This window comes from Cygnus atratus, chromosome 4 (assembly GCF_013377495.2).
Source record: "Cygnus atratus isolate AKBS03 ecotype Queensland, Australia chromosome 4, CAtr_DNAZoo_HiC_assembly, whole genome shotgun sequence".
Classification (NCBI taxonomy): Eukaryota; Metazoa; Chordata; class Aves; order Anseriformes; family Anatidae; genus Cygnus; species Cygnus atratus.
Genome location: NC_066365.1, coordinates 61694352 through 61715260, shown reverse-complemented (window position 1 = coordinate 61715260; position 20909 = coordinate 61694352). Strand labels below are relative to the sequence as shown.

Below are 20909 nucleotides of genomic sequence, written 5' to 3'. Positions count from 1 at the left end.
ACTCCTTATAGAAGCATAACGATATGCTAGAGTAACGTCAGTTCCATGGGATGTTAAATATTCAGGAGCTCCTCTTACATAGGAGAAGATTCAGGCCTTAGCCTTGTATAAAAATATGCTGTCAAAAAGCTACAAAAACCATACATATTATCCAGTCCTACACAATAAAACCAGCTGCTGGGGTTACTTGTGCCCCAGGGCAGCTTTAATTTGGACGTGCAATATATCACCATAGGGCTACTTGATCAGAGTTGCAGTCTCAGGAAATATTTTCAGGACTATTCAATTTCCATTAGCAGTTTCTCCAGGATATATTAGGAACAAACTGAGTTTCCTTTAATATCAATCATTCATGTTTTCTCTTTCATCCTGCCTTTGCTAAAATGGGATTTTCATGAAGGCCATGAAATTGCAAAATTTAGTCTCTTCTCATGGCTGGTTCCATCGTTTAGACTCCTTTAATGATGTTTCGCAGCAAAGGCTAGGGGAAGGAACCTTGCTCCACACTGGTGTTACAGAACACCCAGCAATACTCCGTATTTTGCCTTTTCATTCAGCAGTTTCCTTTCCCTCAGCCCCTTTCTTTTTCTGTATACTTCAATACTGATTACCTTGGCATCTCTCTAGTAATGGGTACTTCATCTCAGTTCCCCAGGGATGCAAGCCAGTTAGACTTTGCAAATGTACAAGAGTAGTCCCTTCTCCAGGGCGGTGGTTAAAAAATAGTTACTTACGACTTTCACGGAGCCCTAGGATGCTGCACGAATACAAACATCAGTTATACCTCTTGAAGCCCCTTGCAAACTGAATTATCCTAGGAGGTTATTACATTCACACATACCAATGCAAAGATGGTGGGACCTGAAGGCACTTTCTTTCTGAAAAATACCACAAAGCTGTAAATACTGCTGCTTTTTGCTTGTTCTGAAAGGGAGAAAGGAGAAGTCTTAAGAAGTGAAATGTCCTCACGAGGCACAGCTGGTGAGACCAGCTGGTGACTTGGAAGCTCCCTAAGAAGTCAACTTTGCTGACCCAAGGGAAAAAGATAACAAAACAAAACCACCCCCAAAACAAAGTGATATAATCAAAAGGTACCAGTTCTTATGATTCTCACACAGTCTAAGTCCTTTTTAACAGCAACTGGCTTAGTTATCAGTGTTCTTACTTGCTCACTTTACTAATTATATGATCCTGCTTTTCTAAGTAAACTTGCGGAATTTCCTCCCTCTGATTTGAGAGGGCACTTCTCAGGGCCAGTATTTCCCTCCATTTAGCTAAAACAAACGAGAGCTTTCTCTTTGAAAGTATTTCAGCATCACAAGATAAGTTTCCTTCCTCCTTTTAATAATTGCATGGCTCCCCAGGGGAAAGTGTCAACAACATTATTTCCTTCCAAATTCTAAAAGAGCTACAATGTTCTTGTAGGTGGTGAGATTAGATTACAGTACAATTAATTGTTGGTTTCAAGATTTCATTTTTGAGCTCGACCTCAGCACTCATGGACCTGTTACTTCAACTTGCCTCTGGTGTTTAGTCACCTTTTCCACTTCTACACATGAGATGGTAGAGGAGAACACAAAAACCAGTGTCACTGAAAAAATAAAATAACCAAAAGGCAAGAAATCCAGTACTTAATGTAAATGCTGTGGCTTAATCCTCTAACCCATAGGATATGTTCTCAGGAACAGGGTACAAGCACGTAGGAAGACACAGGATCGGGGATTGGTCTTAAAGAGTTTACCACGTCATTGGAAACATGGTAAGAAAAGCCCATGCAACAGCCCACGGCATGGGGATGAAGGAGGAGGCAACGAAGAGACTGCGTGGTCAACTGCTGTACATATCCAGCCACTTCATTAAACCAGCCCATTCGAACATTTCCTTTTATGAATAACTGAATAAATAAAATCAGCTAGCCCCATCTGTTATTCACCCTAACCACAATAGGGTGGATTGATAGCTTGTAGAGGGGGTTTTTGAGGAGATATGGAAAAAGTGTCCTTCCAGATTAATTCAAGGACAGCACTCTAAGGAGTCTGTTCCCCATTTTTCAAATGTTCTTATGTTTATTTACTGAAACAACAGGAGTAATATGACATCATAAATCTTTTAAAAATTGAAATAGTAGTGCCAGCCTTGAAAGATTAATAATAAGGAACGCCTTTGAGAGTGTGCTCATGGAGATGTAATATGAATGATTAGTGTTTTTGAACATTAGAATTACTGTGTATAATTGTAATGTTATAGCAGCTATATAGGAGTCAGTGATCCCTTAATGGAATACGGTGTGACTTCAATTATTTACATGGAAAAATCAGTGCTGATATAGTCCCTGAGTGATAGACCTACAGTTTCCTACCCCCTGCAAGTGTTATGAAGGAGCAACACTGCTGGCCACGCTGATATAGTCAGTCCATGTTTATTATTTATTTGGCTATAAATTCTACCCTACAAGTGATATGCTTTGCACTGAGGGCTTAGATCCTAGAGAAACCCGGAGTATCTTTTAGGCTGTCTTCCTGAGGGGCCTGCCCTAGGTGCTGAAATTCATCGAAGAAGGATTTTGCTTTCAGCAGAACGATGCCGAGGTTGGAGGCTCAGGTTTGTTCCTTGGGCACTGTGGAGCCATTTCCCACTGAGGAGCCAAATGGCAATGCAGCGGTGGTTTGAAAACTATTTGGTGCAATCACATCCTCAAAAACATGTTTAAAAAACATGTGTGTGTACATTTGGGAGACACATTTCCCTAGACTGGCTTCTGAGTATATGTAAAGTCAGAAAAACAAAACAGACACAGAGAGATCTTCAGGTGCTTTTATAATGCCTGTAATATTAAAAGTATAGCATTACTTATAAGCAACACATCACTACCCTGCACAAAGGGCTGGATCATGTACTTTCAGCGGTCTATGTCGGTAGTTCCCCTCCCTGTAAGCGTTATGTCACCCGCGGGGTGCCCCTCGCAGGACTTCTCAGCTTTATGGGGATGAGGGCACGTGCCCCCTGTGCCTCTAAGCTTAGCCGAGGGGCTGTGCACGCCAGGCTGTATTCAGAGCAGGCTGCACCAGCCCAGAGATCTTGCTTTAGAGACTTGCTCCCACGAACAATTGGTTTCATAGAAAGGGAAGAAAGCAGAGTTTTTTAAATCCTCTAAGCCCCAGCTGAGGGATTCGTTGTGAAGCTATCGGACAGAATTCAGTAGAGTGGAAATCCCTGCTCTGATAAGCCCCGGCCCTGGAAGGCGAGGGGTGCAAAGTTCAGGATGGAGGTGCTCCTGCTGGATGCCCTGCTCTCCCTTGTGCGTGGCTCTCGCTGCTGTTCCTGACCTGTGGTGTTACACGTCATTAATGTTAAAAAAAGGGCAGCTAGCCAAATTGAGCTCCAGGCAATTCGCACCTAAACTCGAGCCTGTCCTTTTTTTTTCTGGAAAAAGGTTGCAATTCAGTGAAACACCAATTCCAAAAATTCCTGGTGCATGATCATGCACATGGGCGTATGACTTTGGCACGCAAGGAACTAAATGCAGGATATAAGAGCACATTTGTTAACACAGTTTATTGGCACACTTATTGGCAAAGCATACATAAAATACAGTTGTATTATATAACACACTGACTCACTGTGTCTTTACATGATGAGTTGAACATATTAATATGTAAATGAAAAAATTAGTTTCTTTTATAAAGTTTCACATAAATACACCAGAATCGGGGGGAAAAAAAGTAAAAAAAAAATGGTTTGAGGGCTTTACAAAAATATTATACAAGAAATATACTATGAAAAGAAATAACAACAAAGCCAACTCAGATACAATAATAAAAACACAAAAGTTTTAGATTTATTAAGCTGCCCACAAAGTTAATGGATTACATGGCTTTAAAATATCTGGATCAACAGCAATTTTACAAAGCATAAACTCTCATAGGACTGGGTGTCTTTTTCCACATAAAAATATTTCTCATGTCTTCGATGAAAAAAAGACATTTCTTGTTTCAGCATTTTTATTAAATGATGGAAAGAGTATCTACTGGCATCAGCTAAATGTAAATTAAAAATGCTGGATCCTTTAAAAGATTAACCAATGAAAGAAAAGTTAAAGAAAGAACAAAAGTTACTTTAAATTACTTTTCCTTAAAAGCTGTGTTTTTTAATATTTTTTTTTCTGAAACAAGAAATTTCAGGTGCAAGTTGAAAAGCAGAAAATATATTACAATTGTAAAAAGTTTTACATAGTTGCGTTAATGAGATCCTGAGCACTGATGACTTGTTAAAATATGGCCATTGTTTGATGAGGAAAAAAACAACCCCTCCAATAGAATGCATTGTCAGAGATTTGCCATGAGATGCTATTTAATTTTCAATTATTTTAATTGAGGTCAGTGCCAGTATCATGTTGTATGTGAAAGCTTCCAAGAAATGTATAGGGAAGCTTATAAAAGATTTTTCCCTAATTAAAAAAAATCAGATAGCTTTAGTTTAGAAATAGATACTGTATCCATTGAAAGGTTTTTATTTATTTATTTATTTATTTTCACGAATGTTGTGAAACAGTAATTAGTAACCCACTGACGTACATCGCAGTGGCTACTGCTGCAGAATAACCTATTGGGAAGCTTGTGGTGTGGGGTTTTCAGATTTAGTCTCCTGGTTAGCAGGAGGTTTGCTGTTCCACGGGCTGTTATTTCCCAGTGCAGGTGAATTGTTGAAATCTTCTTCATCATCCATGCCATTTGCTGCATCATACTGTGTATTCTCTAATCTAGTGATAAGCCTTTCGTCTTCATCCCCAAATTCGCCTCCCATCAGAGTTGGTTCTCCTACCACCATCACATCCTGTGAACAGCACCCAATATTTGTTATATGGAAACCTTGAGAGAGAAAAAATCAACTTAAAAAAATTATGTTAGAGAACTTGCATCTTTTAATTTTGTGATATTTGAACAACAGAGTTAAAAGTTCCTGTGTAGTAGGAACCAGGAGACAGGCTTACATTTCACTTCTAATTTAAATGAAAAACTGTAACTCATCTCTCTAGCAGCATGCTCACGGCTCTGGATCTCAGATACCCCAGAACTGAAAAGCAGGTAGACTGTTTTTTTTTTTTAAATTTTATTGTTTTTTAAAACAAGCAGGCTCTGAAACTGCCTTAAACTCCTGCTTGAGATATTCAGCCTTTATCCAGGCTTTCTTTCCTGAGCCATATGAAAAGGCACCAGGGTGCCTCTCAGTTGCAACTCTGTGATATGCGTATTTTAAAACTAGTTTAAAAGAAACCACATTTCTTATCCTCAGACTTTTCAAATGTGGAGCACAGCACTCTAATAAAGATGGTAACTCTCTTATCCTTAGCCAGCCAAGCCCTTTTACGCATCCAATATACTTGACATTCTGCTACTTAATTATGGTAATTAATTTAGGTAAAGTTTTCGATAAAAACAATGTTCACACTGATTTGACAATTTGCATAGCTAATTAAGTCATTAGCAAAAACCTGCTGATTGCCAACAAGCCCTGAATTTACCATCTGTTATTTCATGGTGCCTGTCACCTAACTCCATGTAGGCAACCCTGCCGCCAATCTGTGCAGTAAGAGGACCAATCTGTCCAGCTGGTACCGTAAAAGGAAGATGAAGAGTGCTAATTATAATTACACTGATGAAGCTAGTAGTCATCAAAAACTGAAGCATGCAAGAAAGAAAGAATTCATCTAATCACTACTTTAAGTACAAATTGTCCTTCCATGAAAACAAGTAAACCGCCTACTGTACTCCAGTGCATCACAGATTTGCTGCAAAAAACCTAACCAGCATGGGATAGAAAGGTGCAAACTTGAGATTGGAAAGCAAAGGTGCAAAGCCAGAGAGCTCTCTTGTTCTCTCTGTTCAATGGAAAATCAGGCTGCTGTGCTAACCACTACAAGAAGTATGTGGGATGCATCTTGTCATGCAGCTCAGGTGGCAGGGCATCAGGTAACGTTTGGTAAAAGTGCAGTAACTCCAGATGTCTAGCTTTGTAACTGCTGATTTAACAAGCCCTTCACAGAATCCTAGAGAACAACAGATTCATATTTTAAAGGATCTGTTCCTCCTTATGAATGTAAAAGCATTTGTAAAAAGCAAACAGAAGACAAGTGTTTGCATATAATAAGGTGTTGTTGTTTCTTTTTAATCTGATATGTACTTTGTTCCCCATGAAACAACACAAATTACTGCCTCTATTTACACTGTATCTTGATATCCCTTAGCAAAGGCTGACATGCTACAGAAGAATGTTTTTATCACATTTTCAGCCTGTGCTATGTGAAAAATTTGTGAGTAGATGGATACTGCTACATGATTTCTTCTTTGCATTCGCTACGTTTTGTTACTCCACATACCCAAAAAAGACTTTGTTAAATCAAACTCACACATAGCTTTGCAACCCAGAAGTTTAAAAGACAAAGGTGTTTGTAACCAAAAGTTTATTCTAATTCATTTCATCCCCCTAAACAGCAGAAAACTTATAGCGTGCACTGCTGAAACAGACCTGACCCCACTGCATTGCGAGAGCATTAACGACAAGAGAAACCTGGCAGAGGACAGCAAACTGGATCGGAGCGTGCAGCGATACGTCAGGCAAAAAGGACCACAGTGAGTGCAATACAGAGCCACAGACCGAGGGGGCAACAGTTCCTTTAACTTCAGTGCTCTTGAGTACGGACCCCTGATGCTGCCTCAAGTTCTGTGTGCTGCCATACCAGGAAGAGGTCAGCGACTTGGATGAGACTTAGAGAAGTGCATCAAAAATAGCTATGGGGCTAGAGCAGCTGGCTGGGGAGGAGGCCATGGAAAAGAATTAAACATGTATTGCATCGTCCAAATGATTGGGAGGGGTAAATATGCTTAATAGCTGCTCGTGCTGAAAGGAAGAGTATCGCTTTAGGCCACTCTGAAGTGCTAGGGTACTAAGATGCCATTAGGGAACCGAAAATGTAACCCCCACTGATAAGACAACATTCCTGTTGCTGAGAACTACAGACTGAGGACTAATGACCCCAATGGAAAGTGCTAGCTTTGCTGCTCCGGTCACCTAACAGTGGACAGGGAAAAAACTCAGGGCAGGGAACATTCGTGCATCAGTGGGGAGATGCTCAATGACCACGTAAGTCTTTCCCTCTCTAATTTCTCTGACTCTCCTCGAATATTATTCCTTTAATTTAATGACACCCACTGAGAGGACAGTTTGCACTTATGTTTCTCTCCATGACACTGAGTCTCTCTCTCTCTCTCTCTCTCTCTGGGAATTAAACTATAATTATATTGAGGTTAGTGGAGTTTTCCCTCATTCTATTTAAGAGATAGATATCACAGCATTAGTTACAGGACATTGAAAAGTGTATATAATATATATATTCTTGACAATCCTGCTGCTTAGAGTTATGTCAGGCAAAAATACTGTCTCAGGAAGCGCACATGCTGGTTCCTCCCCGGAGAGGATTCTGCTCCTCAGACTGAAAAGCTGAAGACCCCACCGAGTGCACCCCATTGAACCTCCACTCACTAATTCCCGTGCAATGACCACCAACCTCTGAGGAGGACTGGAAGTGACTCCTTTTAGAGCCCCTCAATGCTTCTCCTTAAATTGGCCAGTGGGGGTCACTGCTGTTGAATGACACAAGGCTCCATCCCTCCCAGGGTTGAGGCTGCAGCTCTGGAGTGCTCCTAGCTCCTGCTCATGGAGTGAGAAGCAGAATCCAAGAATTAAACCCTAGTCTCTTGCACGGCAGCATATACTGCTATGGCCTAGTTATGGTAGCACATATTTGACTAGATTAGTTTAAAAAAGATTTAGACTGTAGTCACTCAATCTTATTAATTTACTCTGTGATTAGAAACAACATTTTTGGTGAAGGAATGTCTCATGATAGTAAAATATGGTTGCAGTGAAGCCCTGTAAATAAAGCAGTGGATGTTTTACATTATGTGATAGAAATGTATTATTTAATAATATAACCACAAAAGCAGCTTTCATGTATATCATACCTTTCATCCTGCAATATCCCTAATTGCCATCCAAACTTAAATTGATGCATATAAACTACACACAGAGATCACTTCATACACAACCCAAATGCAAGCACTTCTATTTAACAGACCGGTCATTTCTCAGGCTTCATCTGTTTTATACCTAGCCTCAAAGTTTAGCTCTGCTATGCCCAGTTATAGGAACTAGACTTTTTAACTTGGGATTTTAAAGATCATCCTGTGTCTAATCAATATCTTACTGGTGTGCGGAGGTAAGAAAGTGTAAAAAAAAAAAAGTGTGGGCCATGTAAAAATCCCCATACCTATGCCTTCCATCTTTGCTTTGTTCTTTTATTTTGCTTTGCTATTAATTTGCTTTGTTAATATGTAGGTGTCACTGTCCCCAGAAGTACACAAGCAGTGCTTCACAGGTCTGAGATAATTAAAAAATGCCTGAAACTATGAAGTAAATGTTTCAAACAAGCCTCATACTTCAAGAACAGAAAGTTGCACTAGTTTTAGCAGCCTGCGCACCTGGAAGTGCTAAGTCAAAAGAAGAAGGGTATCTCCTCCTTCCTTCTTACGGAATTGTGTTAGTTGTGATTATTTTAATAATTGACTTCATAACTCCTTGCCACAAAAAATATTAACGACTTAGAGCCCCATTGCTGCCCTCTGCAGTAATGGTCACTACCTCCAAGAAAAAACATCAGACTGATGTTTGTGCTGAAATGATCTGTAGAAACAGAACTGACATTTTAATTAGGTTTCAGAGTAAACACTTTCTAGAGGAAAATGGTTATCTTTCACATCTCATCACAGTCCTCTCTGTTAACTTGACGTGCTGGTCTTGTTTGGTACATTTTTCGTAAAGCTCAACAACTGGAAACCAATTTGCTCACTCTCTTCTCCTTAAGGCTAAATTTTAGATTCTGAATTGCACTGTTCTGAGAGACTTGGGGATAATTTCTGACACTGATCTTCTAGCCCTGGAACTGTAGCTCTGGTACTACAACATCTATTACAAAACACCTAAACCTGCTCCCTGTTTCTGAAACACGTAAGAGATTGTATTGCTCCCTCCCACATTAGCAGGTTTATTTATGGATTTGGCTTTTGAGGAGCTTACAAAGAACTACAAAGAGAAATTGAGACTATTGAGGTATATAACTCATTTAAAGAGTGCAAGGAGGCTCTAATTAAGACTCTGGATATAACAAAGAACATTTGATTTACTCAGTGGCATGTAGTGATGCTTTATTCTTTCCAACACAAATGATATTTCACTGAGCTCACGTCTACAGTATTATACTCAACAAGATCTTCATTAGTAAATAAAAGCAAAATCCACCTGTTAGTTTCTACAGTTATGACTGGGAGCAGCATAGAGGTTCTTAGAGTTTGTGAGAGTTGTGCATTGTTGTCAAATTTCCAAATTCAAATAGATTAAAATAGATCAGTGTGGACTGTTTTCATTAAACTTAACTGAAAGTGATTTTTAAGTGATATGGCTGTATTAACCACTTTTGATCATCTTGCTTACACCTATAATCCACAGATCACAGATCACCAGTCTACATACCAAGGCTTGGTTTTGCAAGACAATATTATTTGAAACATAATAACAATAATAAAAAAAGCAAAGACATCATATCTCAGCCTGTGAAGAGGCTTGAAACCTGAGCAAAGGCATGGAAGAACACTGCAACTAGCTTCAAATATTAGAGGAAATTAGTAATGTGTAAATGATAAACGATGACACACCCAAATTAGATAACTAACTTACTCTGAAATCATAGGAAAGCTAACATGATAAAGACAAGTTTTCTGTGACCCTTGTGGAAGGAGTCTTGCCCATCTTTGCTCTTTGGAGGAAAGAGGAAATTGGTAATCCTGGTTTCTGCACAATGGGTTAACGTTTCTTCCAAAGATCAGACAAGATGAAGATCATGAACAAATCTGACCGGAATGACTGGAATGACTGGAATCTGCTGAGACTAAGACATCTGAGTGGACTACAGTTTCTTTGTCCCTGTTCTGTCAACTTTCTTTACACACTAAACAAAACCCAATGCATTTGTGGAAGTATTCTGCCTGCACCAATGAAAGCCTGAGAGAAGCAAACTTCAGGTCAGAAAAATATCTTTCTATTTGTGCTGTTGGAGAGACTTCAGTGGCATTTAGTTCTGCTTCCAACCCATTGCAGCACATTGCCTCAGCATCAATAGATTCCAGTCAAAAGAATCACTGAATAACTGAAAAACCAGTTACTTACCAGTAACTGCTAGTTACTTACCAGTAACTTGTTTTAAGAAAGCTCGCAATATGAAGGAAAAGTGTTAAACAAGGGACTTGGGCAGGAAGAGTCCTATTGATAATAGGAGATGATGAAGGTCTGTAACCAGTAGCATGAGGATTAACAGAATCATAGAAGATGGGAAATATACATAAGGGAAAATGAGTGTAACAAAGTGCAAGTAACCATCAAATGGGCAAAACTTTGTATTTTATTTAGCAGAGCTGAGAAAGTATTAAAAAACAGCTAGAAACATAAGGACAGCATGAGGGTGACCCTGTTCAAATTACTGATGAGAGGGAAGATGCATACCCACCCACTGACAGAGCCCCTTAGGATGCTTTTGAAGACTGTGTCATTAAAGATGTATCAGAACTTGTCAGCACACTCAAAGTGCTAATAAATTTAAGGCAACACAAAGGGTACAAATGATACTGATTGATTAGGTTTCAGCAGGTGAACTTCAGGGTGCAGTACTAACCTGACCCATGCATGGAAATACAACAACATTTTACTTTCTGGGCTTGGATCTCTATTGTCAGTACTGTCCCTGCCTGAAGAACTGATCAGAAAATACTCAGGTACAGGGAACGGCACAACCTCCTACTAATGAAGAAGCATGTGTATGTGACAAACACCATTTCATCTCATTGATCTAACGTTGCTTAGCACCGTGTATTTATCTGAAGATCTGGAAGGGACTATGGGGAAAATGAGAAATATTTCAGAAGTTTCAAACTTCGTCATAGCTGACAGTACTCCAGCTGCTTTCTTGAAAGTGGAAAATTTGCCTCTCCAGACATGAAGACCTCATTACACAAACAGAAGCTAATGGTGTGGGTGAGAAAAGTGGATGAGGGTTATGGTAAGTTCACATATTTGCCAGAGTGTACACAGCATTACTGTAGCAGCAAAACTGAATAATTACTAATATCCTAAACCAAGAAACATTACATAGAGTAGAGGCCATGGAAACGTTCTATAACCAGGATTAATTTACTATCAAAGAGAAAACAATATAGAAGCATAGAAGTGACAGGAAGTTAGATTCTGTTATGGTGGAGAGGTTGTCTGGTTGTCTTTGCTGGCTGGGAAGAAACCACTGGAGAACAAGAGAAAGCTTGCATCTGGAGTACATGACTTTATATTAATGCAGGTTTGGTATGAATGTGAGCCCGTTGGTGGGGTTCTCCAGCAAAGACGATGGGAAAAATGGAACTGGAACTATCTTGGCTTATGCAAGTCAACTGGACAGAAGATGCAGTGGTTTCATTCCTCTTCTCTAATAATAATGGAAAGAATGTTTTTAACATGGAAAATCAATGATTTCAGAAGTTTTTTTCTACTGATCAGGAAAGACCCATTCACAGAAAGCTCTATGGCTGAATGAAGCTTTTAATAGTGGAAAACTGAGAAAACTCTCATATTGTGTTTGAAGGTATCTTGTCTTCTATTGCATATAAAGAAAATCAAACATTAACTACTGACTGATTCACTGAGGTAAAGTTAAGAGAAAGAAACAGAAGGCAAGTTACTGCTACCTGCCACTAACTTCAGAAAGCAGTGGCATGTCTGTAATAAGAAGGACCACGTCAGAAATGCATAATTTTGAATAAACACAGTAACATTTCTCTATTTAACTGAAAAGTGTTGAATAGTTTTACACCAAAATATCTTACTGCTAAAATTATTTTGAGTTCTGTCTATCCTACAGGATGGCCCAACCATCAATTCCATCTGGTTTGCTATCTTTGCCTTCGGGAAGATGGGGAGAACTGTTAGTATGTCAAATTGAACAGCTAACCATTTTCCACTGTTCAGAGTGAAAAGAGAAGGGTCCTAAAAAAGAAACCTGATCCTCCATAAAAGAAGAGTTTGGACCATCTTGCTACTCTGGTACAGAAAGCAAACAGTATTGAAGAAAAATAGCTACGTAGCATCCTGAAAGTCAATGAAGACTAAAAATCCATCCCTCATACCATGATAAACTTCACCGTGATGTCTCAGATGCTCAACTATTATCCCCATCAGGAAGAGCAGCCTTGACTACTGTCTGTCAGGAATAGCCTCTGAGTTCCTGAAGTCAGCCTGAGTATCAGTGGGAGTGACAGGTAACTATCAGAGGGCCCAATTACATTCAAACATACGAGCACACGCGGCTACCACTGAAGCCAACAAAAGTCAACATCTCTCCAGGGAGAAGCAGGCTTCAGAGGGGCAGGGGGTCAGACTCTGGTCCTGCTGAACTGAACTCAGGGCAGGGAGCAGCTGAGATACAGTGATCTTACTGTCTTTTAAACTTGGAGGCAGCAGGGAACTAGCTGGTTGCTCAGTTTTACACCTAATTGCTGTTTTTTCATATGTGTGGTTGGTTATTGATCCAAGGGGTTTTCTGGCAGACACAATCAGTGAGGCAGAGTGGTCTCTGCCACCAGGGGATCAGGTAGCTGGCCTTCTGACTGCTTCGTGCTGCCAGAAAAGCCCAGAGATGACTATATTAGGGAAAGAATCTGACTCCAGGGATGGGAGCCACGTGAAAATTTTAATATGACAAGGAGAAAATATGAGTTTAATGTACTGAAGCCCAAAGCTGCTGTAAGCTAGTGGATTGCTGACTCAGTTGCTAAACAAAAATCTTCATTTCATTTCATTTCATTTCACTGGTGTTAGTCTACTCCTCTTTTTTATCTGAGTGTTCAAGCTTTCTAGGAATTGCCTGCTTTGTGCTAACAAAAGGCCTATATTCTTTGTCAGGCTTCAGAAGAGACATAGCCCTTTCCTATCTGCTGATCAGAAATCCAATAAAAATCCCTGCATGTTATTCCCAAGATACCACTTTATAGTTCCTATAATATCAAATTAATTTCCCCAACTTTAAAATGCATGAGCTATCTCCTTATTGACTAAGGCGTACTTTGTCACAATTTGGGGTCACATTACCCCTATATCATGACTAAGGCAATAAATGTGACATTATTAAAATGCTGGTGTAGTTCTAGAAATGATTTGGTGTTTCCCTATATAATTAGGATGCCAACAGTTACAGCTAGTGAGGTGAATAAACTGAGACCCATATTCCAAGGGATCTACCCTGTGCAAATGGAGTGGTTTGAGAACGAGATAAACTCTGCAAGCAAGGTAACTCATAACCTTGTCCACTGGAGCACCCGAACCCAGCACCGATTAGAGATAAGGTACTAATGTAGCGAGCCAAGTGGTCTGCTCAGGTGTGGCAACCCTGCTCCATAGGGGTTCATGCCGACATAGCACTGGGGTTTTGGATGTCTGCAAGACACTCTGAGTGCTCGTGCTACATCTGAACACATGGGGCCCAGTCTGAGTCCCACCACCAGCGGAAAGAGTCCCATTGGCGAGCTGGCCTCAGCCTTAAAAAAATCACATCTGTTCTCAAGGTAGCCCTGTATCAGGGTGGATCATTAAAGCTGCACTGCAGAATGGCTTCTTCACATCTCCCCACTAATTCCCCAGCTTCCACAGCATACTGAGTGTGCAAGGCCGCCTTTTGCTTGTTATAGTTTAGGCTCAAGAATGCACCTTCTTTACAAGGAAAGAATTAAAGCACTGTAAGTGATTGGGGCCTAAAAGGAAAGTGAGACTTACAGGTACCTGACTTGATAGACTCAGGTTTGCAGCAGCTGACTTTTTCTTGCTGTTGGTGCTGTTTGCGTTGTTCCCAGCGCTGCTGTTCGAAGTGCTGCTGGTGGAATTTTTCCTTTTTCTCCGTTTGGTTGTCGGTTGTCTTGTGGGTTCTGCTGCAATAAAATGGTGAGAAGCAAAGAAAATGGAAGATGTTGTAAAGTGTGTGCCAAAATGAACCACAAGCAGAAGTGTTGAAATACTTTTTTCATCTAGTTTTACATTCATAAGTTTACTACTACTAGTAGTAGTTAGTTTAGATTTAATATATGAACCTTGGAATACTATTTGGAACCAAACCAGTGGAATCTGCTTTCAATTTTATATAATGGACTAATGAAGTTTATTCTCCCAGATTATCTATAAAGATATATGAAAGCATTTTACCAATGGGGATATCATGGTAACTATCATGATGTTAAAAGGGGCTGTGTAACTTGCTGAAGGTTTTGCTAAAGAAAAATCCAGATCTTATTCTGATGTAGATCACAGCCTCAGCTGCGCCGGCCAGAGACAATGGAACGGGGCAGGCAGCTTTCTGCCCTACTGCTGCCAGTGATACAACAAATATCATAGAATTCCCTTCCAACTCTGGTGTGGGCTTCATCTTTAAAACTGACACTCCCAAGAAGCATGTTAAAAAGTGCTGAATGCCATTTATTTGCAAATCTTCCAAACTTAGACCAAACTGGGGCAATTGCATAATTTGTCCTAAATTGGAGTAGAACAAAGGTAGCAGTTGTACTTTGCAAAATTTGGCCTGGGCATCCATTTAAATAGTCTTAAAAATGCAAATCTTTAATAATCTGAAAAAAGGGAGAAGTATTATTTTCAGGTAAGAGGAAGGAGATTAGGTCCAGGCCTGTAAATAACATTATATTAGACTCAAAGACAATTAATTATGAATTGTAGCTGTAATTTCAGAATCACAGCAGGAAGCTGAATTACACAAACTATGAATTCTAATGGAGCCAGTAGGCATTTCGTATTCTATCTACGTGTATTTTTGAACTAAATTATATCCTCGCATAGTGGATCCATTTGAATGTGCACATCTATAAAACTTGCTTTACATTGTGTTGCATCAGACTGAAATCATGCAAAATCAGAATAATTTTCAAGCTTAATTTTGGAATAGTGTTATTTCTTATTACTTTCCTTTTTAAGTATATTTTCACCAAAATTTCCCATTGTTTCCATATTCACTTAATTATAAAATAAATACTAGAAAACAAACATACCTGGTGGGGCCACCATTCTCTGCCATTTTTGAAACAAGCAAGTCTTCAAGCAGTCTCGAGGACTTAGATTGTAAGTTTTATGTCTTGACATCAGTTCCTGCATTGGCTCCAGTATTACACACAACTGGAAGAAAAAGTCAAAATCAAATGAATTCACCTGAGCAAAGATTCAGTTGATCAGTATTTACATAGCTGGAAAGTATATCCTCAGCTTTTTTATTTTATATTTTTTTAACCTATTATTTATTTATTTTTTTAACCTATCCTACAGCTCAGTTTAATCTGCACTGGGATTGCAGGATCAAAATTCTGATCTGAGACAACTTTTGCTCACTATTTGCTACCTTAGGTATTTTTTTAAAAAATAGGGTAAACTTCAGCTCTGGTCTTCCAGACTGCAGAGGTTTTAGAAGAGCAGAAAACTGTCATGCTTGATTGGTATAGCTGTAAAGATGAATTAATAAATCATAAAATGCCCATAGCAGCTTCTCATTCCAGTATAGCAAGATGTATACATAGTGATCTTCTGACCTGCTGCACCCCATAATGAAGAGTTCTCAGGAATGAGGGCTTTAAAGAAAATCTTTTATCTTTCTATTTCATGCAAAATAGTTCAAATAATTTTGTTCCCTTCTTGTTATGAGGACCATACATTCTCTTCCCATCACATGTATAATGACATGTCCAAGAAAAAAGCATTTTATTTTCCTTGTCAGCTTGAATGCTCTATTATGTTGAAACTGAACATTTCTGAAGCAGACCCCTTCTTCAAATACAGTTGCTTCTTATACATTTTCTATCTGCTCACTTAATAATTAAAATCACTGTTCACTGCTTTTTGCTCCTGTTAGCACAGCAGATCTAGCATAAAGAACGGAGTGAGTTGGTTTCTATTCCCTCCTGTTTATCACCACATTTCCAGTCAGTTAAACCTTATGCAAAGCCACAGAAGACAACAGAATTGCACATATGTAATTGAGGGCTTACCCTCGTTTGCAGAACCCTTGTTTTTCGGTCATCCTACATAAGAAGAAAAAATCCAGACTGACCCCTGGCTTCCACCTGAAATTTGCAGGGCTGGCACACAGGAGGAAGAGGTTCCTTCCTTGTTAACTGAGCATGTTTGATAAGGAAATAGCTGACACAGAACAAACATGGAGCCCACATGTCATTTTTAGAGCCACTTTTCAAAGCAGAACTGCATTTAAAAGCAGGGAAGGTTTGGCTTTTTACCAACAGGAGGAGGGCAACAAGTTGGTCAAGTTATTAGAGCTCAGAATGGGCACTGCAGACAGGCATAACGTAATGTGACTCTTGATCTGAGTGCAACAGTCCTTTACTGAATTCTTAGTAGGTCTTGCTGACGGAGCGCCTTGGATTTATTTCAGCAGGTGATGTTTTCCTTCCATGCTTTTACAAACGTGTAAGGCATGAAGCAAATTCTTCTCTCTGGGCTGCACAGCTGATCAATGTTTGTTGCAGTCTCCCCATGCATGCTCTACTCTCATTCATATAAACAGAGATTCCGAGCATGCAGGAAAAATAGCTAAAAGGGAGCTGTCATGAGGACTTAAAGATGAATTCAGCATTTAAATATTATTATGTATTGACACTATCTTCTGATGAGCCTTTCATTAAGAGCAGTTAAAACAAAGATAACATAAAGCAGCAGGGAGAATGAAGAGCTTCAGAATGAGGATTTTTTTTTTCCAGCTGTAGAAATTGAATCTACAATTGCCTCATTGACTTTTTTCTTACATAGACTTCCAAAATATATTTTTGTACACAAATATCTGCAAGGTAATCTAATAGACAGAGAGCTTCTATCATAGTGTGCAGTCTGGGCTCAGCCTTTCCTCCGGTTCAATGTTCTACCAAAAATTAAGAGCATCAGGTTCCGAAGCTCACGCAGGATCCAGTTTGTGCTGTGCAAGAGATGTTGTATTTTGAGTTCTTCTTCAATTTGTTCTGAAACCTGCAGGCACTTGCTCAGGTTTTGTGCATGTGTGAGCGAGAGAGGGGAATTTGTGATTATAATCTACACCATTGCTTCGGTTCTCAAAAATCTGTGCTTCTGGCAGGGCAGCCTAAATCATGTCATTATGCACAGATACTAGCTAGTATGAAACAGATAGCTGTAATAATTCTTAACAAACTAGTTAGCCTGGGCAGAGCACTACACTCACACAGCTCTAGTGCTGCTGGGACTAAAAGTATGTAAATATACACGTAGGGTCTTCCAAGATTTCCTTAGGGACACTTTATTCCTGATATATTTACTCCTCTGTATATATTTATTGTTGGCAACAAAGAGAATGTTTCTTCTTTATCATCTGGCAAAGATGCTTCCTATTGTGTACAAGCTGTAATGTGCACCGTGAAGAACTGCGCCATCACTGTAGTCTGTAGATAACTTGGTGCTAAGCCTACCTATAATCTCCTTCCTTTCATACCCAAGATTAAAGTCGGATATGGACCCAAAACACAGCAAGGCTGACTGATGTCACACACATGGATTCAAAGTTACAGGTGCGGGGCCCCTGCACTGAAACATGGGACACTCTCGTCTTCTTGATATCTAGGAGCAGTACAGGCTCGCGTGAATTCTTCTTCTGGTGCTGGGGCTGGGGAATTCTCAGCCAATTTCTCCCTCTGAAGTCTGCAAATTATAAGGTCAGATGCTCGAGTAACAGGAGGACATTGCACTCTGTAGTGATGAGTCCATTTTAAATTCATCTAGCTCATGAGAATTGGACACAAATGTAAAACGAACTGGATTAACGATGATTGATATTAAATCTCACAGTCTTTTTCTGTGCCCTTCGAGACCTACTTGAAATCCAACATGACTCAAAACCAAATCCCTGAAAGAGGAAAAGATCGTGGTCCAATTACCTTAAGTCTGAGGCATCTGCCAATGACAATCTGTATCTTGTTTTTTGCAAAGAGCTAGACAAAAAATGCTGGGAGAAGATGCATTTAATATATGGGTTGGCCAAAACCACAGAATCACAGAGTGGCTGAGGTTGGAAGTGAGCTCCGGAGGCCATTTGGTTCAATTCCCTGCTCAAGCAGGGGACTCGAGCAGCTTGCCCAGGACCGTGTCCTGAGATCTGCCACCTGCCATCTTTAACTACTCGTGAGCAGGGTAACTGGCAGACAGGTTTGTCTGTGCGATTTTACAGAGTGACTCCTTAAAACAAAGCTAACAAAATGTTTTACATACTCCTACATTCATTTGCATACAGAAGAAGCCTGAGGCGTCGACTGCCTATTCCCCACAGACCACCTCATCTCAGTCTGTAAGATTCCTTTTCAAAATATCTATTTTAACATTTTTCAAGGATTGTATAATATTAAAATATACAAGCCTTTACTGTAGCACTATAATAACAATATTTAGAACACCAACTAAACCAATCTCTTCTTCAAGCATTTTCTGCACAGCTCAGAACCAGTCACCCAGGAAAATACCTTAAAGACTTCAGGGCAGTGACAGTGTATGATCACAGAAATAATTTCTACATTTCTAGGGACCCAGAATCCTTAATAGCAATGCTTGACAAGACACGAGTTAGACACTTCCATGCTCCACATATAGACAATACAAAAGGTGGGACTCATTTGCCTGCACACGGGGTCTAGTGCCAGCTGAAATGCCATAGATTGTGCTGTATCTGAGCCAGCTGGTCTCTCTTGCTGTCCCAGAAGGACACAAGGCTCCGTGTGGATGTTTCAGGCACTAGAAGGTGTCTTAAGTGCTTGGGCAACTGAACTAAGCCTAAAGTTAATAGCAAAAATATGCTTCTTTGGCTTTTAAATCACTGAAGAATGAGTATCGTAACAGATGATACACTTTCCCTGTGCAGTGCTAAAACATCCTGAAAGATCTTGACATTACTCATATTAGCCCAACGTGATTAGATTTGGTTTCCAGTCATGTTTTGTTATTTGAACTCATCACCATGATGTCTGACCACTGCTGCAGAACCGTCACTGTTTCACTGTGAGTAGCACTGAGCTGGATTTGCTCCTGGAGCGGACCACAGCGCTTTACAGCAAGAGAAGACATTGGCTTGAAAAGTCCATGTTCTTGGGTGCCCAGCATCCACTGGGACACATATGCATGCATTTTGGCGTTGTATAGAGTGTCAGTGACTTTGATAGAGTTCCATATGGATCCTATGTCCAATTCATCAATTACAGGGCTGAGATCCAACTTGAGAAAATGGTAATGTTATACCCTTGGGGCTCAGGGAAGTGAAAGTAGGGAACATAATAAAGCACATGGCTTTCTGCATTAGTAAAGCACACATCTGGAAGGATTTGATTTATTTTATTTTTTTAATGACTTTTTTTTTTTTTAGAGGAGAAGACTAGAATTTATAGGTTTCAGAAAGGAGTGTGTTTTAGGAAGGAAGTTATATGAGGAGATACTGGAGGCATTGCAGACAGGAGTTAGAGGGTTCCGAGAATATGGATCCACAGAATAATTTCCTGTAGTACTTCAGTTATCAGCAGAGCCAAAATCTGCCTGCGGTACGGGGTCAGACTCAGCTCTGGGACCACTACAGTCACACCGAGAATGTATTCAGCTTTATGAGTGTTGTTCTGATGCTGGTTTTCTATTCTGTTCTGAGAATGGATGTCTCTTCTGATAGCAGCGAGGATTAGCAGAAAGACCAATGTGAAAACTCTCTTTTACCTTGTTTTTGTATGGCATACAGAAGCTTATGTATTCTACCAGTAATTTAATTTCTGTACACCCTCTCAGTGAAGCCTCTTGTCTCCATCAGACTTTCTACAATTCCTCTAGTGAAGGACTGATACGCTCCTGGTGAAGATGCTGTGGTTCTGCCAGCTCTGAGCTGCAGGTGGCAGAGCTGACCCAGCTAACAATCTCTCCCCCTGCTTCCATGCCACAGAGCACAAAAGAACTGCATCGTTTCAGTCATTCAATGCCTTTTGCATTTTAAAGAGAATTCAGTGGGACTCGAGCCTTGCAATACTTATGCGGTGAGACTGACATAATCCCATGCCGCTTTCTGTAAAGAAGGAAACATATTTGGTGCTGGACAGCCAAGCCCTAGTCTACCAAAAGAAGCAATTTTTGAGAACTGCATCTTCCCATCATTACCACTTTTGTCCATGTAAAGCAAAAGTTTCACTAGCCATAAGTGAAAAATGGAATTTTCTGAAATTCCATGTAGATGACACTTAAAAATGTTAACGTATGATGAGGCTACATCAGTTTTTCTGAAACAAACCGGTGAGGAACATAATGGCAATGAGCCTTCCCTGAAGTTCCATAAAATTTAGTTTTTAACTCCTTGGTGCTTGAAACTTTTCCTGGTTGAATGCCTGTATTAATCACTTGAAAACTACGGAAACTGTTGAATAGTCACAGCTCATAGAGATTTACAACCCTTCATAGGAGTGACAAGAAACATTTCAATGGGAGTATTCGTCACTGTCTAATGTTCGGGAAGGATGTTGACAGTGAAGGTATACCTGGAATAGATGGTGCAGCCTTGATGGGGTTCAGTGCTTTCTTTCCGAGCTCTTTTTTTTTTTTCTCCTCCACAAAGATTCTGAGTTATTAACTAATGAGTCAGATGACAATAACATTTTATTTCTATGCTGAGATGCAGTCTTTCCTCTGCATACCCTACTCATGTTCTAGAGAATAGATCCAGGGATGGGAATAGATGT

At 39.9% G+C, this 20909-nt stretch overlaps 1 protein-coding gene across 12 annotated transcripts in view; it reads right to left on the bottom strand.

The window, feature by feature from the left end:
- Nucleotides 1-3534: 3534 nt before the first annotated feature.
- The window catches only part of LDB2 (LIM domain binding 2), a 217832-nt gene continuing 200457 nt past the window's right edge, over nucleotides 3535-20909 (bottom strand). For 2 of the 12 annotated variants that reach the window (XM_035568995.2, XM_035569000.2), the window contains 3 exons: nucleotides 15198-15321; nucleotides 13921-14072; nucleotides 3535-4833 (listed from right to left, as the gene is read on the bottom strand). In XM_035568995.2, coding sequence (XP_035424888.1) covers nucleotides 4603-4833; nucleotides 13921-14072; nucleotides 15198-15321 — 507 coding nt within the window. In that variant the 3' untranslated portion in view covers nucleotides 3535-4602. Of the gene's footprint in view, nucleotides 4869-7564; nucleotides 7708-13920; nucleotides 14073-15197; nucleotides 15322-20909 lie in introns of all 12 variants that reach the window. The other 10 variants (XM_035569004.2, XM_035569002.2, XM_035569005.2 and 7 more) reach the window with 10 other exon arrangements.